This window comes from Protopterus annectens, chromosome 14.part0 (genome assembly GCF_019279795.1).
Source record: "Protopterus annectens isolate FY-2018-M chromosome 14.part0, PAN1.0, whole genome shotgun sequence".
Classification (NCBI taxonomy): domain Eukaryota; kingdom Metazoa; phylum Chordata; order Ceratodontiformes; family Protopteridae; genus Protopterus; species Protopterus annectens.
This window is the reverse complement of record NC_056748.1, coordinates 498,066,130-498,085,422: the sequence shown is the minus strand read 5'-3', so window position 1 is coordinate 498,085,422 and position 19,293 is coordinate 498,066,130. Positions and strand designations below refer to the sequence as shown.

At 44.6% G+C, this 19,293-nt stretch overlaps 1 protein-coding gene across 1 annotated transcript in view; it reads left to right on the top strand.

Moving 5' to 3' along the window:
* NADK (NAD kinase) overlaps positions 1-19,293 on the top strand; it is a 1,020,436-nt gene that overhangs the window by 463,631 nt on the left and 537,512 nt on the right. Inside the window, exon 5 of the mRNA XM_044056259.1 lies at positions 9,054-9,156. Coding sequence (XP_043912194.1) covers positions 9,054-9,156 — 103 coding nt within the window. The remainder of the gene's footprint in view (positions 1-9,053; positions 9,157-19,293) is intronic.

Genomic DNA, 19,293 nt, shown 5'->3' with positions numbered 1-19,293 from the left:
GGGTACACATTCTTACCCCCTCTGCAGACTAGCCATGGCATTGTGGAACACAGCCTTGAGAGACCAAGTGCACCTACAAGCTCAGTTCCTGCCAGAAAAATTAAATACACTGGCAGACGGACTAAGCAGAAATCTCATGGACCACACGAGTGGAAACTGGAACCAAGGATTTTCAACATGTTGAAAAGCAAATGGGGGAGCCCAGATATAGACCTGTTTGCCTTTCCCCAAAACTACCAATTGGACAGATTTTGCACAAGGACTCCCCACAAACAAGTCTGGAAAGTGGATGCTCTGTCCTTCAGCTTATGCCTTTCCTCCTCTGCCTCTGCTCTCCAAAGTACTACTAAAAATCAGTCTATGCCTTCCCCTCTCTGCCTCTTCTCTCCAAAGTACTATTAAAATCAAACAGGACAAACCAAGGATGATTTTAATTGCTCCAGACTGGCCGTGCCAACACTGGTGCCCCCCTCCTGTGCACTGTGTCATGGTTATCCCCATGGCACCTGCCTCTGACTCCTTCCCTGTTGTCTCAGCAGGAGAACCAGATTCTGCACCCTCAGCTTCTAACACTGAACCTTGCAGCCTGGCTAATTACATAATCTCTCCATTACCATCCCTCAGTAAACCTGTGAAGGATATCATTTTAGAGGCAAGGAGGCCTAGTACTAGAAAATCTTATGCTGAAAAATGGAAAAGATTTGGTACTTTTCCGTTATCGAGGCAACAGGTCTAATAGAACTCTGTACTGTATATTGCTATTTAGGGTTGAAGTGGATAGTTTTACAAATACTTAGGTTGGTATAAGAAGACACATTTCTGTGTACTGACAGTTGACAGGGAGTGGTATGTTATATAGCCTGGATTATGTCACCTCGAGGATTTTGTAATTTTGCCAATAACGGAAAACTACCTTTTTTTCTCCTGCTTCTATTTTTCATTATTAAATATTCAAACAAAACGACACTTTCCATTTTTATATCTGTCTTACTGAAAGCTACAACTTGGATGTATGTGGTTTAGATGCATTCAGATTTGGAATATTTTGTAAATGTGCTAATACTCTTCACTTGTATCCCGTTGTAAAAAAAGGAAGCTGGGAAATGGTCTTTCCTCAGCTCCTTAGTGTCCAAAAATAATAATAATTAAAAAAAAACAAAAACAAAAAAGATGGCAAATCAGATGCGGCACCTTTAAGCTGTAGAGCTTGTATCAAAACTTTCTGAGATCTGCTGAGAGTGAAAGTGCCTTTAACGTATTTAGGAGGGTTTACACCTATATGAAAAGAAGACACACAAAAGAAAGAAAAGAACACTGCAACGGTGATGTTTGAAACCAGTAAGTTGACTGAGAATTTTTGAGTGTCTTGTTAGGCACTGTCAGCACTGATGCATCTGTTATTTTATTCACTGTCAGTTGGCTTTTAACAGGTTAAGACCACATTTATCCACGGTGATATAGTTGAGCGTTAGTAACGTTAACTATAATATTCAGGGGTGTTTGGAGGTCCTTTCTGAGAACACGCCATTGGGCTGGTGTGGGTGGGACAAACCCAATCAACCAAAGGTATGTAAGAAGTGCTAAGATTCCAAGTGCGCGCATTACACCTGTTGCCCCGATAACGGAACCAAAGATTCTGTGCCTGGAACCAATCTCGAGGGATGAGCACAGCAGCGCCCAGTTTACCTCAGATTTTACAATACTTAATTGAGATGCTTCACAAGGGCCTGTCTTTTTCCTTCATTAAAATCCATGCCTTAGCCATTTCAGCTCTTTATAACAAAGAACCTCTCCTCTTCTCTCATCCACTGCTTAAGCAGTTCCTCAGAGGGGCCAAAAATTTGAGACCACCCAGGAGAGCTCCAACCCCAGCCTGGGACCTTAACTTTGTTTTGGAGAAATTCACTCTACCTCCTTTCGAGCCAGCTGCTACTGCATACTTAAAGTTTCTTTCTTGGAAAACAGCTTTCCTTTTAGCAATCATTTCAGCTAGAAGGGTATCTGAATTACAGGCCCTTATGGCAGTGGAGCCTTTCATCATCTTTCATGCGGACAGGGTGTCCCTCAGAACCAATCCAATCTTCATGCCCAAGGTGGTATCCAGTGTGGCTCTTAATCAGTCCATTCATTTGCCAACCTTCTTTCCCAATCCACAGAACAAAGGGGAATGGGTACTGCATTCCTTAGATGTGCACAGACAACTTAGATTCTACTTTGACAGGATTAAACCTCAAAGGAAATCTGAACAACTGCTGGTGGCATTTGCTGCAGAGGCAGAGGGGAAGACTATTTCAAAGCAAACCCATTTCTAAATGGATAGGCCATTGCATTCATTTCTGCTATGGAAAACCTATCCCCCAGGGGATCAGACCTCACTCCACCAGGGCTGCATCTACCTCTACAGCCTTTCCCAGAGGCGTCCCTATCAGGGACATCCTAGAAGTTGCTACTTGGAGTTCTGTACATACTTTCCCCAAGCATTATCATTTGCCATTTTTCTCTAAATCCAGAGCTGGCTTTGCCACTGCAGTCTTGCAGGGCCTTATAGCTGGTCCTAATGCTTCCTTCTCCCACCCATAGCTTTGGGAATCTACCGAAATGTAATGAGTGAAACACGAAGAACATAGTACAGTTGTGCACAGTTACCATAAATGTAGATGTTTGAGTGTATTCACTGTTGCAGTTCTGGTTACCCTCCCTCCAGCCCCCTAACTTCTTTTGGCTATACCTCTACTTTCCTTTACTATGCTTAAAAGCCTTTTGGTGTATTTGCTTTTTTGTTGGAGGTATATCATTGTACCTTTATATTTAATTGCTTCCCATTAGGGGGACACCTGACATCTGGGGCAAGAAAAACTGATGTAATGGCGTCGGCTGCATGTTTTATACCCCTGATGACCTGATGTCATGGAAGAAGGAACAGCAACCGACGCAGGACCCAAGACTTTGTTAATCAGGCCGACTGAGGGCTACCTGCAAGCAGATAACCCAAATGTAATGACTGCAACAGTGAATACACTCGAACATCTACATTTATAGTAAGTGTACACAACTGTACTTTCTAGATTCTACTAAAATTTCTACCAGTGCTGGTCTGTCGCTTAGGATCTAGCTATTTCTTTCTCTTGGTCTGTACTCTAAATATCAATCCTTGATAGGAAAGGCAATTTCTAGCCAGCAGTCCAACTAACTTCTTGGCCTCTCTAATTATTTGCTCCAAATATCTTGGTTCTTTTGCCAGTTTTCTCCAATAAATTCCAGCCCGCTCTTGCATATTGTCTATATCCCTAATTGTAGTAATCCGTATTGGCAGAATCCTTTCTCCATTCATGTGTTGGCTTAGTTCTTAGAATATACTTTCTGCTACTTTGTGAATATAATGTTCTGTATGGTTATTGTTCTCCTTAAGGATCTGCATCCAAAATCTCAGTCTTCTTTGTTTCTTGAGCTTCCCCCCGTTTCATCACCATCCCTTTCCACTTTGAGTTATAGATTTCTGCTTGTGCAGTGTATAGGTGCCTTAACTGTGTAGCTCTGAATACCCCTTCAAATTGGGTTATCCTAAACCGCTTTGTTCTTTTGGAAGAATCAGCTTATCCACTTGGCTCTTGCCATCTTCCCCTGTCAGATAAAATCCTTCAGCTCTTTACTAATTGCTATCCGCAACTTCTCCTCTGGTTGATAAAAAATATGCCTGACCTGTGTATAAAACTAAAGGGACTAAAACATTTAACTGCTTGTATCTTGCTATCCATATCCATATAACAGAGTTTCCAGTTTCTCACTTTTTGTATTATCTTTTGTTTAGTATCTTCCTACATATCCTTAGCTGCCACACCAGAATCCATTTCAATCCATACTCCCAAGTACTTAATTTAGTTATGTCCCCATAAATATGGATATTGCTGAACCAATTCATGTGTAGGTACTTAATTTGCAGCTCTTGCCTTTGTTTTAGCTTCATTAATTTTGTATCCCTAAAATATTTGAAACTGCCGCAAAATGTTCCACAACACTGAAATGTTCTTTTGTGGTGTTACTGGGTATAAAATAATACCATCTGCAAATAGAGCCAGCTTTTCTTGACTACCATACCAATTATACCCTTGAATTTCTGAGTCCCTTATTTTCCTTGCCAGTAGTTTTAAATATAATACAAATAACAAAGGGAAAAGAGGACACCCCTGTCTGTTTCCTCTGCTCGGACAGAAATTGTCAGAGAGGAACCCACCTACTTTAATTTTCGCTTCCGATCCCTCATATGTCCTCCTAATCACCTTTATAATTTTATCAGGGAATGCGAATACTTCCATTGCCCTGCTCATAAACTCCTAGCTTACTCTGTCAAATGCTTTTTCTGCGTGAAGACTAACCACAGTAGTATTTTCTTACATTCTGCTTCCTTCTGGATCATCATTGTTCTGTTAATGTCATATGTTTGCCTCTCCTCCACAAAACCACATCGATCCATATCTATCAATTTTGGCATCAGCTTTGCCATTCTTTTAGCCATTACAGACATAATCACTTTATAATCCTGGTTTAGGATTGAAATGGGGCTGTATGAAGCTGGATCTGATGGGTCTTTACCCTGTTTAGGTATTACAGCCCCCTCCGCTTATTTCCAGGATGTTGGTACTTCTCTTAAAATACTGTTAAACAAAACCTTCCAGATCTTTATCAGTTTTCCAAAAAGTGCATTATTGTAACCTTTGGGAAATGGACTGCCCCAGGAAACTACCACAGTGACAGTGCACCCCTAAGAGTCTATCAAGTGAGTAGAGATTTGGGAACATACATACCTAGCATTTAAACATGTGTCTGCCATTGTGAGTAAGTCATTCTATATTGATCAATTTATAAGCAAAGGGATAGAATCATTTCTTAAGATGTCAGTTTCCCACTCTACTCACCCCTCTTCAGGCCCATCATTGAGTATAATGACCCCTTTGGTATGTACCTGTCCAAATATATGCAACAACCACAAAGGTTCCTTACAAAGAGAGTACAGGAATTAAACAACATGACCTACATGGACCACCTCAAAGTCCTATCACTATACTCAATCTCTTATTAAGAGGTGATCTATGCCTGGCCTATAAGGCATCCTGTGACCCAATACTGGTGGACCTACTGTACCCTTCAAGTCAGATTGTATTAGAAACACCTGATCCAGAGAAACCTCTTATGTAACATAAACAGAATAGTTTGGAGGAACAAGTACATATCCCAGAGAATGCCACTACTCTGGAACAGACTCCCCATCCATGTAAAACAAAGTTCATCCCTGTCTCTGTTCAGAAGCAGTTTAGGTCAGTGGATGGGGAATAAAGAAATTTACCCCAAGACTGCCCCGTGTGCTGCTAATGGACAGAGGCAGCACCTAACTTCCCTAGCCTGTAGCAGGGTCCCCTTTCAGTACTCAACAGTCTGACCCTAGAAACATTCATTCACAGATGGAAAGGATAGGAATAAAAATCATAGTAAAGATAATTTGAAGATCTAATGTGATAAAATGGCTAAGCTGAAAATGGCTCTTCAGAGCAGTTAGCCTAGTATTCACCTTTGAACCTGTGGAAGATTCTTCATATGAGATTTTTTAATATGTGTATCTGATTCAATCATGAAACATCACAATTCAAACTGTTTGTCAAAGGCTCTGTTAATGTAGTCCTTTGAGGCATGCAGAGGAGGTGCTTTCACTTGTTTGTAGACATAGCTTTTAATCTATTCCCTTGCTATGGCTAAGAGCCAAGAAGGAGTTCTAAGATTTAGTGCAGTGGTGTAAGGTACTCCATCATAATGATACATTATCAAATTAATTAAATCTCCAAAATTCATGTCCAGCCTCCTAATCCCTTGTCCCTCTTTGGTTTATGCAAGTACGTATGTCTCAATTTTTTTTTAATGCACATTAAATTTTTCAGTCCCCGTATTACATTAAAGGTTGCTTAATTAGTGAATGCGTATGGCATGCATATTCATCTTACCAGGTTACTTACCAAAAAGGAGCCATTGACTGGAAGTAACAGTCACAGTGGTTGGTACTTCTGGTTGTTTAGCATTGACACACAGTAATATCATACTATGTGAGGGGTTTGTTTTCTTCACTTTATTATGGTGTCACTAACAGAGGAAATCTTCTCTGATTGACAACATGCAGGTCATGACAAAGATTCACGTAGTTGGTACTTTGCTTTCATATATCTGAGGTTAACACCACTGTAGTTCTGTTTAGCAGAGATAGACAAGTGTCTCTTCAGGGGGGTTTGGCTGGAAAGATCTGAGGGATATGCCCCTTCTCAGAATCTGTCAGCTAGCTACCATGAGGGGGCATGTAACCTAACAAGCCTATATGTGAATAACAGCACTACAGGTATTACTAAAAACAAAGCCAGAAACAGTATTAAAATAAATGCAAGAGAACCAAGCGTTTTTATCACATGGTGTTCTGGCACTGCTGTTGGGTGTCGAAAAAACTCATCACCATACTAAAAGGGTTATTGAAAGCTATATGAAGAGGTCTGGTTTCTTTGAAGTTGACAATTCAACACTACTACTCTTTCATGTAAGCTGTACAGTTGCACATACTAAAAGATATAGTGTACAATGTCATTTAAGTTTTCTAACTGTAAAACGTTTTCTCTTTTCATCATGCGGTAGAAAATATAAAGTAGTAGTGATCACTCTAAGAAACACACTAAATACCAACTCTTTTAAGGCACAAACAAAAGAATACCTAACAGATACACCTGGCTGTGTACATGCACAACTCCTATATGATAAGTATTCTTTCCAAGCACTGTATCAATTATTTTTCCAAATTCTCCTCCTTGTCCTTTACCTCTTCCTCTTCTTCCTTCTTCATATCCTAAAATATTCCCTCTCACTTCTTCATACTAATCCCCTGGTTCCTCCTTTTCTCTCCTTTTATCAAGTTCATTTCCAAATATGTTTAATAGCTGTTTACATGATGCTGCTAATAATTAATGATACTCTGTTTAAATGTATATTTGTTGATTACTTATATACTTCTGTTCAGTATGTTCTTTAATGTATTTTCTTTATTTTTTTCTCCCTGGAAAATGTTTCATAGGTAATTACATGATGCTGCTATTATGGACCTCCACTGCAAAGAGGTAGCTTTCTGCCATGCAGATTACCCCAGTAAACAAATGCAAAAAATAAGTTCATCAAAAACATTATCATTTTAGATTTACTGTTGCTGCCAAAATGTTTCTCATGTAATGCACTGCAGTTAATGCTAACAGAAATAGCTTTGTCATGGCTGCAGAACATGTAATGACTTGACATGTTGCTGTGCCTTTTTAATTTCTTCTAGCATAACTAACATGCACAAAAAGCAGTGATTCACAAGTTTGGAGATATGCCATTCATCTGGAGCTTTTAACTGTCATTCTGTGACCCAGATTTTAATCAGACACCTGTCAAAATTGTGAAATGTAAAACTTAGAATCCAAAGCCCTGGGTAAAGTGTGAGAAGTTAGTCATCTTTCCCTGCAACTCTCTATTTAAAGTAACCTACTGTTAAAGTTGCATAACCTTGGGATAGGGTTATCGACTTCCTCAGTAATGGTTCTTCATTGAAGCATAAGTCACTGAAGTGGTAAATACTTGGTTTTCTACTCATACCTCAGAGGTCATCCCCTACTGTGTTGCATTGTCACATAGAGTAAAGGAAAATCACCGCTTCTTAGAGCTGCTGTAAGAAAGCTGGGGAAGTCAGAATGAAATGACACTTAAGAGACAACGTTGACATTGTGTCTTGAGTTGATAATGTAATGGTAAAGATAGGTTGATGATGATAGTGACTAACAGTCTTATCTCTGAATAAACCGTTGGATGTCTCCCTGATGCAGTTCTTTCTAGTGCCATATAAGTGAGGAAGAATTTGTTGCATTATGCTAAGACAAGTTATTCGGTTGTGTGAACTTGTATTACTAGCACCCTGTTTAAGCAGACAAGACAAATACTGATGTGTGGATGCTAACATTTATGCCAGATCCTCCTCCTAAAATCACAGAGTAACCATGGCCATATTTTTGATGTGCACTGTACCAGTAAAAACAGTACTTCTGCTCTTCATACGTATTACTGCTTATCAGTTAAACACAATTAAAATAACATTTTTGTCTATATTTTCTTGTAGTGTTTAAAAATGTGATTAGTGCATTACCCTTATCTATTAGCCATGTTCAAGAAACTGCTTCACATCTATAAGCAAAAATATTTGTTTTAATTTGTTTTGTCTCTCACTCTCTCTCTCTCTCTGGGCAGTATTCTAATGTACTTAACATTCTGCCTGCTGGCCACTTTAACAGTCTGACTAAATACATCTTTTACACTGCTGTATCCCTTGAAAGAAATAGGATTACCATGGTGAATACTTTTTAAATACATTGTAACTGTTACTTCTGTGTGTCCAGTGTTCTAATTTTCTTACATTCTGTCTGTGGCCCACTTTATCAGATAGTCAAATTATGTACATTAGTTACACTGCTGACTCCTAAAAAGAAACACGATGGTATTACCTCTGTCTGGCCAGCATTCCACAACATGTATCAGTCATACTGCTGGATCCCTTGAAGGAAATATAATTGCAGTGGTGTATGTATTTTAAACACATTGCAACTATTGTTCACTACCGTATTTGGCCACAGATGGCTAAGTTGCTACGGAACTAAACTTGTGAGGCTGGTTGTCATCTGTATCTAAGCTTGTGTGCGTGACAAAGTAGCACAGATCTAGTGCAGGAAAGTGTACTTTTGTTAGAAAATGGTGATTTATAGACTTATCATGAGTAATGATGCAAAAGTACTGGTATAAATTATTAACAGGATTGATTGCAAAGTACTAGACAGTAATGGTGGTTTCTTAGTTTACATAGCTTTTTTAAATCTATAGTTGGAAATATTTTCTTGCCATAACCTTGAATGTGGACTTGGGAACCTTGAATGTGGATGTGGGAGGAGTTCCTCCTGCAGTAATAGATTGTGACAGTGATATTCTGTTTATGTATTTCTGTGTTACAGGCGAGTGTTCCACCGGTCATGGCCTTTCATCTTGGCTCACTTGGATTCCTCGCACCATTTAACTTTGATGCTTTTCAGTGTCAGGTCACTCAGGTTATAGAAGGTACTGTAACAATCTTTGGTTAAACAATAATCTGTTCACTTTTGGCACTTAGTGTGTTTTCCTGCTGTATAATGGCAACAGTGCTTTAGTACTGCATCTACAGACACTAATAGATTCCACAGGAACTAGCAGGAGAAACACATATTCTGTGTTGCATTACCCCTGGAGTGCAGCACTGTTGCCTTTATTGTAATCTAAATATGAGGAACATGTGAGTCAGATTTTCCCCTACACACTGTAATATTTAACAGTTTAACCCGGAGGATTACGACTGAACCACTAACTACTGTAATCTTATTGTCCTGTGCTTCATTCCCTCTGTCTTCATTTACTTAACTCTGCAACTTTGAGCAAGTCATTTAATCAGAGCTGCTCCTGGACCTCCAGTGAAAAATCAAAATGGGCTTCGACCCAGCCAGACAACCTGATTAATAAAATATTAATAAAAAAAGCAGAATAAATGCATAAAGGGCTCCTGCTGTATGTTACAGGACTGTAAGTTTGTTTCTCTCAATTGCAGAAATTTAATTGCGATTAGGGAAAATATATACTATGCCAGAAATTGATGTCAGTAATGGTATTGATTTTAATTATGAGAATTTGATGTTAAGATGATGTAGGACTTCAGTTATAATTGGTGAAGAGTGAACAGATCGAGGGTGGCTAGGTAATTGTGGATGTGAAAGGAAGGGGGCAAAATGGACCAGAATCTCTAGTCTGAGTATGTGCAGAATAGCCAATCCTTCAACTACCTCATTAGATTGGCATTAAATGCTTTGTTAAGGGCAGATCCTGCCTCTTAAACCTGGTTGATTTATTTGAAACAGTCACCAAGGCCATTGACGAGGGGAAGGTGGTCCACACAGCCTACCAGGACCTCGCAAAAGCCTTTGATACAATACCCCACTCCGGCATTATAGATAAGCTCACCAGCTTAAATATAAACCCCTATGTCACTAGATGGGTTGCAAACTGGCTCAAGGACAGAACCCACATGGTTAGAATTGCTGGAGCCATGTCAGACTCCAAACCAGTTACAAGTGGCGTCCCACAAGGCTCAGTCCTGGGACCTCTCTTGTTCGGTATATATTTCTCGGAGGTACAGGCCAACACGGAAGGACTGTGGCTGACCAAGTTCGCAGATGACTGCAAATTGGGCGCCATGATCGACTGTCCAGCCGACACAAGCATCCTCCAAAAGGGCCTCATAGAAACAGACAACTGGTGCCAGAGCCATGGCCTCAAGCTAAACGCCAAAAGGTGTATAGTCATCCCCTTTGGCAAAAACAAAGTGCCCACAAATTACCACATAGGTGGTAATCCATTAAGTACAGAAGAAGTAATTAGGGACCTGGGGACCCAAGTTGATAGCAGTCTCTCATTTGACAACCATGTGGCCAAAGTGGTTAGAAAAACATTTTATATAGCCCACCTAATCATGAAGGGATTCACATCTAGATCAGGGGAGGTCATCGTGCCTCTTTACTCATCCCTCATCAGGCCCATAATTGAGTACAATGCCCCTTTTGGGATGTACCTTACCAGACACCTGCAGCAACAAAGACCCCAAAAGTACCTCACCAAGAGGATCAAAAGGCTTAAACAGATGCCATATGCTGCCCGGTTAAACTCCAACTCTGCTCAGTGGCATACCGCCTGTTCAGAGGCGATCTGTGCCTGACGTATAAAGCCATGTCCAACCCCGAATTAATGGACATGCTGCACCTCAGAAAATCCAAATCCCATCGAGCTACACGCTCAAGAGACTTGAACCTCAGCACTGAAATAAATAGGACATGCTGGAGGGACGGATTCATAACCCAGAGGCTCCCTTCACTCTGGAATAAAATCCCAGTCCAGGTTAGGCAGAGTCCCTCACTGACTCTCTTCAAGAGGAATCTTAATGAGTGGATGGGAGATTGTAGGTTTACCCTGGGTATCACTTCTGTGTCACTGTTAGACAGAGGCACAGTATACTAACCTCAAAAAAGGGCATAGCAAAATTAATTTAAAATGGGTGACGAAAGCCAAACACATTCTGGCTAGGCTTATAAATGCCCTAGGGCAGATAGCCTAGTATGAACCTATGAACCTTTTACTGTCATTATACTCAGTAGCCTACAGATTACTAAGAGGAGGTCTGTGTCCCGCTTTTCCAGCCAAGAAAGACCCAGTCCCATTTGACCCCCTATTTCATAACAAAGCCAGTCGCTCTGCAGACACGTGCATTAAGGATTTAAAAATATACCAACAAATAAACAAGACTCACTGAGAGATAGGTTCCTAACTTTTAAGTGTTTGGAACCTGTGAAATAAGGTATCACTACAGGTAAATCAAAGTACTACTTTGGCTACCTTTAAGGCTAACTAGACTCAAATTTACACCAGGGCTTTCATGTACCACTGCTCAGTTTGGGAGGTGAGCACTGTTAAGTACTTGAGAAAGGTGGCAAGAACGTTTAAGCTTATCTGCTTAAAAGTGTATATGGCTAGGCATCTTATGATCACTTGCCTAGTATGTTCCTATGACAGAAGACAACATTTACAGGAATCAGAGTGATGGATTAAATCTCCAGTGATGTCTCTAGGATGTCCATTTATTTTTCCTCCTCCCAAAGCCACAATGACCATAGATGGTTCCCAGCTAGGGTTGGAGTGGGGGACATTATATGGGAAGAATGGTCCAAAGCACTTAGCCCCCAACCGAGGCCAATCTTCATATCAATGTCTTAAAGATGAGGGCAGTCCTCCTAGCACTGCAGGCTTTACAGGATGTCCACCATCTAGAGGCACTTTCAGTCCACGCAGACACATCGGTAGTCTAGTACAAAAACAAGGAGGGACATGCCCCTACCCTTTTTGTTGAGAAATGACGAGAGTGTGGCAGTGGGTGATTTCTTCCAGTCATTTTCTGATAGCAATGCACATATCAAGGAAGTCCAATGTACTAACGGACAGGTTGAGTGCATCTATTCTGCTGCCTCAATTCACCAGTAGTGAATTGTATATTCCATCCGTTGGATCAACCATGCTGCAATCTGTTTGCCTCTCCCATCAGCACCAAATGCAGCAGGTTCTTTTCTCTGACCCCCCCCCCAATAGGGGAAGTCACCAAAGAATCTGTGACATATGATTGGCCCCCCAGACTTCTCTACACCTTCCCTCTAATCCCTCTGATTCCAAAATTCCTGCAGAAAACATTGCAGAGGAAGAGCAAGATGATCTTCATTGCCTTCTCTTTGGTATTGTCAAGTGTGGTTTCCCTTTTTTAGGCCTCATTTGGTACACACATCTTGGGTGCTGGATCCCAATCCAGACCTTCTGTCTCACCCTTCTGGAATGCCTCATCTGGACATTCAAGCCCTCAAGTTAGACCACATGGTTTCTCCACTTCCTGTGATGACTAGGCAGTCCAGGCTCTCTTCCCAAATGATTCATATTTTCACTTCATCCCAGAGACCATCACCAGAAAAAAATTATAATAGTAAGTGGAAAAGATTGTTTATCTGAGCCTGACAGAGAAATTTGGATCCTTTTTCAGCCCCTATTCCAGTGCTATTTCCTAGCTTCCATCTCTCACAAAAGGGCTAGTTATTCTACTATTAAAGTCCAGTTAGCAGCCATTTCATATTTTCATGTTGGATAGAATCATGCTACCTTGGCTTCCCTCAAATTTATGTAAAGCCTTTCTGAGGGGTACCTTACTTCTCAGACCAGGTCTTGAAGATCTTTCTCCCCCATGAGTCATGAGCCTTAACTCAACTGCCTTTTGAACCCACTGCTAAGGTGGATATCACATTTTAACATGGAAACCACTGTTTCTAGTTGCTATTATTTCACATCAGAGTGTCAGAACTGCAAGACCTGTCCTGCAAATCTCAGTACATTATCTTTCACAGGGATCGGGTATTGTTAAGCACTAATCCTTCCTTTCTACTTGAGACCTCTCTTAACCAAAGCACCAATTTGCCAGTCTTCTTTCCAGATTTTTCAAATAAAGGAGAGTATATGCTCCATTTGTTGGATGTGCATTTGTACCTTCACTGAACCAAACTGTTCAGGAAAACAGATCAGCATTTTGCCTCTTTTCTAAAGTTAAGTAGAATAAATGATCTGAAGTAGGAGATTAATTTGTCTGCAACCTGTGGGTTATGGATCCGATATCGGATCCGAACCGGCATGGTTTATCCAGCTATGGATCCGAGCTCTTAGCTCCTCCCCTCACCCATAATGCCCTGCTCTCCCTACATGACCTCAGATCTAGTTTGCCGTGCTGGTAACCAGATTGGATCATCTGAGCTCTTCAGCTAAGTCTTTATAAATCCTTCAAAAAGCATTTTATTACTTTATTGTAGTTAGTTTTGTGTGATTGTTTTAGGTTCCCTTTAGCCTATTGATAGTTTTAGTTTAAAATTCTTACATTTAAAACTTTATTTTAATTCCCTCCCCTTGCTGGTTCGGAGTTTTTTTGTGTGTGCTGTTTGGGGCCTGGTGTGTGTGCTAATTAGCACTAATTGTCTGTTTTTTTCTTTAAAAAAAAAAAAAAAAAAAACTTTAGTTATGTCTGAAGCCCCTAAGGCAATTTTTTCTACGTGCTCCGAGTGTGGCCATAAGCTTTCCCTTGCTGATGGCCACACTCGGTGCGTTCGATGCCTTGGGGTTGAACACCTCACTTCTGGATGTTCCATTTGTGCAGGGTTCAACCCCAGGGCATTGAAGGGAGTGGAGGTCGAAGCTGGTCCTGGCGGGACTTCTGCCCCCGGACTCGGCTTCGGCTCCCGCTCCTGCGGTGGGTACTGTTGCCACGGTCCCCTCCTCGCCTGCTCCCCCTCCTCCACCCGGGACACAACCTCCCGCTGCTGGGTTGGAGGAGAGGGAAGCAAGAAAAAAGGACCGGAGGGAGAAGCACCACAAGCGACGGGTCGAGACCTCCGTTTCGGCCCCGCCAGCTAAGCGGGCTTCTCCTCCGGCCTCCTTGGCTGCTGGTTCTCCCCCTCCTCGGCTCCGGTCTGCTTTTCACCGGGGCCTGAGGAGGAGGAGACCCGATCTCCGTCGAGGCTATCGAGGAGGCACTCAAGGCCTACCTCGGTAGCCTCTTCGAGATCTGTGTATAGTCTTTCCGACGCCGATCTGGACTGGATGATGAGAAGGTTCATCCAGGCCCAGATGCAGATGGAAGTGCTCCTGCCTCCTCGACCCCATTTTTCAAGCCTATAGCTCCTTCTCCGACCCACTACCCGGGTTCGGAGCATTCGGAGCCGGGCAGCTTCGAAGCCGGGGGTGGGTCGGTGCCGATAGTACTAGGTACTTCGGATCCGACCCTGCCCTCGAGTGTTTCGGATCCGACCTCTCGGAGCCTCGCTCCGAGCTTCAGATCCGGGGGACTCAGTGTGCCTTCGGCGCCGTCTGTGTCGGAGCGCACTGGCCCCTCGGATCCGAGTGTCTCGGGGCTGGCTCCGATCCACTCTTCGGATCCGAGGGGGGGCAGACTTTCGGATCCTTTGGTCGAGGCTGGCTCCCCTCGGCTTTTGATGTAGTGGAGAGGGCTCTGTTGAGGGCTTCCGGACCCCCGGCACTTGCTTCGGCTCCTTCCCGCGCTCCATCTGCACTAGGTCAGGCTTCCACCATCCGGCCACTGGGACAGCCCGCTCCAATGCCCCAAGCTGTTCCATTGAACAAGACACTGCTTGCGAGGGCTCCTCGGACAGCCCCCCCGAGGAAGCACCTCGCAAGCATACGTGTAAAAGGAGGCACATAGACTCCCCCGAGTCTTTAATGGAAGACACGGATTTGGATGAAGGGGAAGACTCCCCAAGATCACCCCCTGAGGATGTCTCCTTTGGAGACATCATGGAAATGCTTCGCATAAGGGGTGGGTGGTCTGCCCCCAAGTCTTCCTCGGACGAGTCCGTGTTCTTGGAGGCATTCGAAGCGGGCCTGTCTACCTCTTGGGTGTCCCCTCCTGCCGACCCCCTGGTGGACCTTATTACCACCAGGGCGTGGAAGGAACCAGACACCGTGGAGCCAATCCCCAAAAGGCCAGACCGAATCCTTAGCCCCCCTGCAGACCGTGCCCACTGGAGTAAGGGGCCTCCGGTAGATGCCATGTTGACGGCAGCAGCCACCAAGAGGGAACTCACCCAGGAGAGTCCCTCAGTCCATCCTCCGAGCAAGGAGTCTCGGATGATGGACCGCTTGGGGAAGCGAATGTTTAGTTCAGCGACCTTCTCAGTAAGGGCGCTCAACTACTTGGCACATGTTATCAGGATGCAGCACGATCTTAGTAAAGAATACGCTGCATCCCCCCCAGAGTCCATGTCGGAGGAGGACAAACTTTTGCACTCCACCCGTATGGCCACTCTTCGGTCCGTGACTAATACCTCTATGCGGTTGCTGTCCCATGCTACTGAGGGAGCCGCTAGAGCTGCAGGAGTAGGCCTAGTCACGAGACGCCAGGCCTGGCTCCGACATTGCGATTTCCCGGAGCCCTTCAAGGCGTCCTTCGCGAACTCCCCCTTTGATGGTTCTGCCCTTTTTGGCAAAACGGTTCGCGACACCTTGACCCAGAGCGAAAAGGACGGGAAGATGCTGTCTGCCGTCGGAATCCGCTTCTCTGTGCCCCAGAGGTCCTACTCTAGGAACCAAAAGGGCCAGAAGAAGATGTGGTTCCGGAAGTTGCAGCAATCCCAACCCGCTCTGGACCAGCAGTCGTTCCGTGGCAGAGGAGGACAGGGAGGAGGACAGGGAGGATACCACCCCATGGGCAGAGGGGCTCCCAGGAACTTCGGGTCCAGAGAACCTTTCTCTGAACGGCCCGCGCAGCAGCCCTGAAGGGTTGCCCAACTGCTCCACTCTGGAGGCAGTCGGGGGACGTTTTTCGGAGCACCTAGCGGCATGGGAGTCCATAACATCAGCCCGCTGGGTCCTCCGCATTATATCCAAGATCCCCTTTCATCACATTCCAAAATTAAAATCCCTCCCTGACGTTCCACCCGGTCAGTGGGAGGCCGCTTTGGCAGAAATTGGCCATCTGCTGGGGAAAAGAGCCATCCAGCCCGTCCCCCCAGACCAGATCGGGTCAGGGTTCTACTCCAGGTTCTTTTTAGTGCCAAAAAAGACGGGGGACCTAAGACCAATTTAGACCTGTCCCTGTTAAACCTGGCAGTTTCCAAGGAGAAGTTCCGGATGGTCACCTTGCAATCCATCTTCCCCCTTCTGGGAGAGAATCACTGGATGTGCTCTATAGACCTCAAGGATGCGTATTACCACATACTAATGGACAGACGTTCCAGGAGGTTTCTTCGCTTCCGGCTGGGAGCCAGTCACTACCAATTCAGGGTCCTTCCCTTTGTCTCACCACAGCCCCCAGGGTGTTCACCAAAGTATTAGCAGTGGTTGCGGCCCACCTGAGGCTTCAGGGGGTGCAGGTCTTCCCGTACCTGGACGACTGGCTTCTTACCGCCCCAACAAGGCATCTACTATCATTGGCGCGAGACTCCTTTCTTCATCTAGCTCCCCGCCTGGGCATCACGATAAACGTAGCAAAATCCAACCTGGCCCCTACTCAGTTGATAGATTTTATAGGTGCCAGGTTAGACACGAGGGAGTTAAGAGCCTTCCTCACAGCCGACAGAGTTCAGAATCTGTGACTCCAGGTGCGGGCCATCCTCCACTCTAGCTCAGTTCCAGCAGAATTGGTCCTGAGGGCTCTAGGGTCCATGGCGGCAGCGATATCTCTTCTTCCACTCACCAGGTTCAACATGCGGGTCCTTCAGTGGACACTTCAAGTTCAGTGTTCTTATCTTGCTTTACCTCTGCATCATCCCATTGCGATCAGCAAGGCTTGCAAGCGGTCCCTATTGTGGTGGCTCCACTCACAGGATTTCCACGGGGGCCGCCCCTTTTGTGCTTCTCCCCCTCTCGCCACGGTGACCACGGACGCCTCCCACCTCGGGTGGGGGGGGGGCATTTTGCAGGCCGAACGGTCCAAGGCACGTGGAACGACTCAGAGACCTCCCTGCATATCAGTGTTCTAGAGATGAGGGCAGTGTTCTTGGCGTTGCGAGCACTTCAGGCCTTTCTTCCCCTGGGAACAATTGCGATTCAGTCAGACAACATGTCGGTGGTCTGGTACATCAACAAACAGGGGGGAACCAGGTCTTATCCTTTATGTCGAGAAGCCATGAGAGTGTGGGAATGGGCGATCTCCACCAACTGCTTTCTCATCGCAACGCACATTCCGGGTCGGTCCAACATCCTTGCGGACAAGCTCAGTCGCACCATTCTCTCCCCGTACGAGTGGTCTCTCAATGCTCAAGTAGCGAAACGTATCTTCGGATGGTGGGGAACTCCTTGTTGAGATCTCTTTGCGTCTCCCTTAAACACCAAGTGCGACAGTTTTTTCGCTCTAATCCCTCCTCCAGGGGATTCCCCGAGAGACGCTGTGGTGCATGCTTGGCCTCCCGGTCTTCTCTACGCTTACCCCCCTTTGCCTCTGATGCTCCAAGTTCTTCAAAAAGCCTCTCAGTTGGGGTGCAGAATGATCCTCATTGCCCCATTCTGGCCTCGACAGATCTGGTTCCCTTACCTAAAGTCTCACTCGGTGAATCCACCTTGGATTCTAGATCCCATTCCGGATCTGATATCGCACCCATCGAACCTACCAACTCCGAATCTGGACAACCTGAAGCTAACTGCTTGGCTGCTCCAGTTCCACTCCTAATTAGGACTCCCGGTATCTCTTCCCCCGTTAAGGCCATCCTGGTAGCGGCTCATAAACCATCTACCAGGAAAGTTTACCGCAATAAATGGAAACAATTCTCCATTTGGGCGGAGCGGCAAGGTCTAGATCCCTTCACGGTTCCCCTTCCTCTGGTGCTAGACTTCCTAACCACTCTTTTTAATGATGGTGCCAGTAGTTCCACGGTCAAAGTGCAGCTTGCGGCCATTTCTCACTATCATGTTGGTCATGACTCTGGACCACTTATGTCTGCCAAATTGTGTAAAATCTTCCTGAAAGGCACCTTTCTCCTTAGGCCCCCTGTCAAGCAAGCGGTTCCTCCTTGGGATCTGTCTTTGGTTCTTCAGGCCTTGACCGCTCCCCCCTTCGAGCCTGCGGCCACAGTAGATCTTAAATTTTTATCCCTTAAGACTGCTTTTTTAGTAGCCATTACTTCGGCCAAAAGAGTTTCGGAACTTCAAGCCTTATCCTCAAAGCCTCCTTACTTGGTCTTCCATCCGGACCGCGTATACCTCAGGACCAATCCCTCCTTTCTTCCTAAGGTAGCTTCAGAAGCAAACATTAATCAGTCCATTAACCTCCCTGTTTTCTTTCCTAAATATCAGAACAAGGGTGAATACAAGCTGCATTCCTTGGATGTTCACAGGCAGCTTCGTTTTTATCTTAACAGGACAGCTGGTCATAGGCAATCCGACCAGTTGTTCATTTCCTTTGCCAAATTCAATCTGGGTAAGCCAATTTCCAAAGTCTCCTTGTCACGCTGGATTTTGCAGTGTATTCTTCTAGCTTATCAAGCTTCTGGGAGGCCCGCACCGGAGGGAGTCCATGCCCATTCAACTCGGTCAGTTTCTACCTCAGTGGCCTTTAAGGCTAGGATTCCTCTGGATGACATTTGTTCAGCAGCCACTTGGGCTTCATCCCATACCTTTATTTCTCATTACAAGCTGGATATCACATCTAGAGGTAGAGCATCCTTTGGCTCCTTGGTGCTCGAATATCCTTCCATGACGGCCGCCCAAGATTCAGGTAGCTGGGGACTCTGTCCCACAGGTTGCAGACAAATTAATCTCCTACTTCAGATTTAGAAGTTATGTACTTACCGTAACGTTCCATCTGAGTAGGTGGATTCATTTGTCTGCAACCATCCCGCCCTCCTATCCCCCTGGCCTTGTCAGTTTCCTGCATATTATGTGTTACCCCTTTCCAGGGTATTTTGATTCAGGGCAAACTTGATCTGAGGTCATATAGGGAGAGCAGGGCATTATGGGTGAGGGGAGGAGCTAAGAGCTCGGATCCATAGCTGGATAAACCATGCCGGTTCGGATCCGATATCGGATCCATAACCCACAGGTTGCAGACAAATGAATCCACCTACTCAGATGGAACGTTATGGTAAG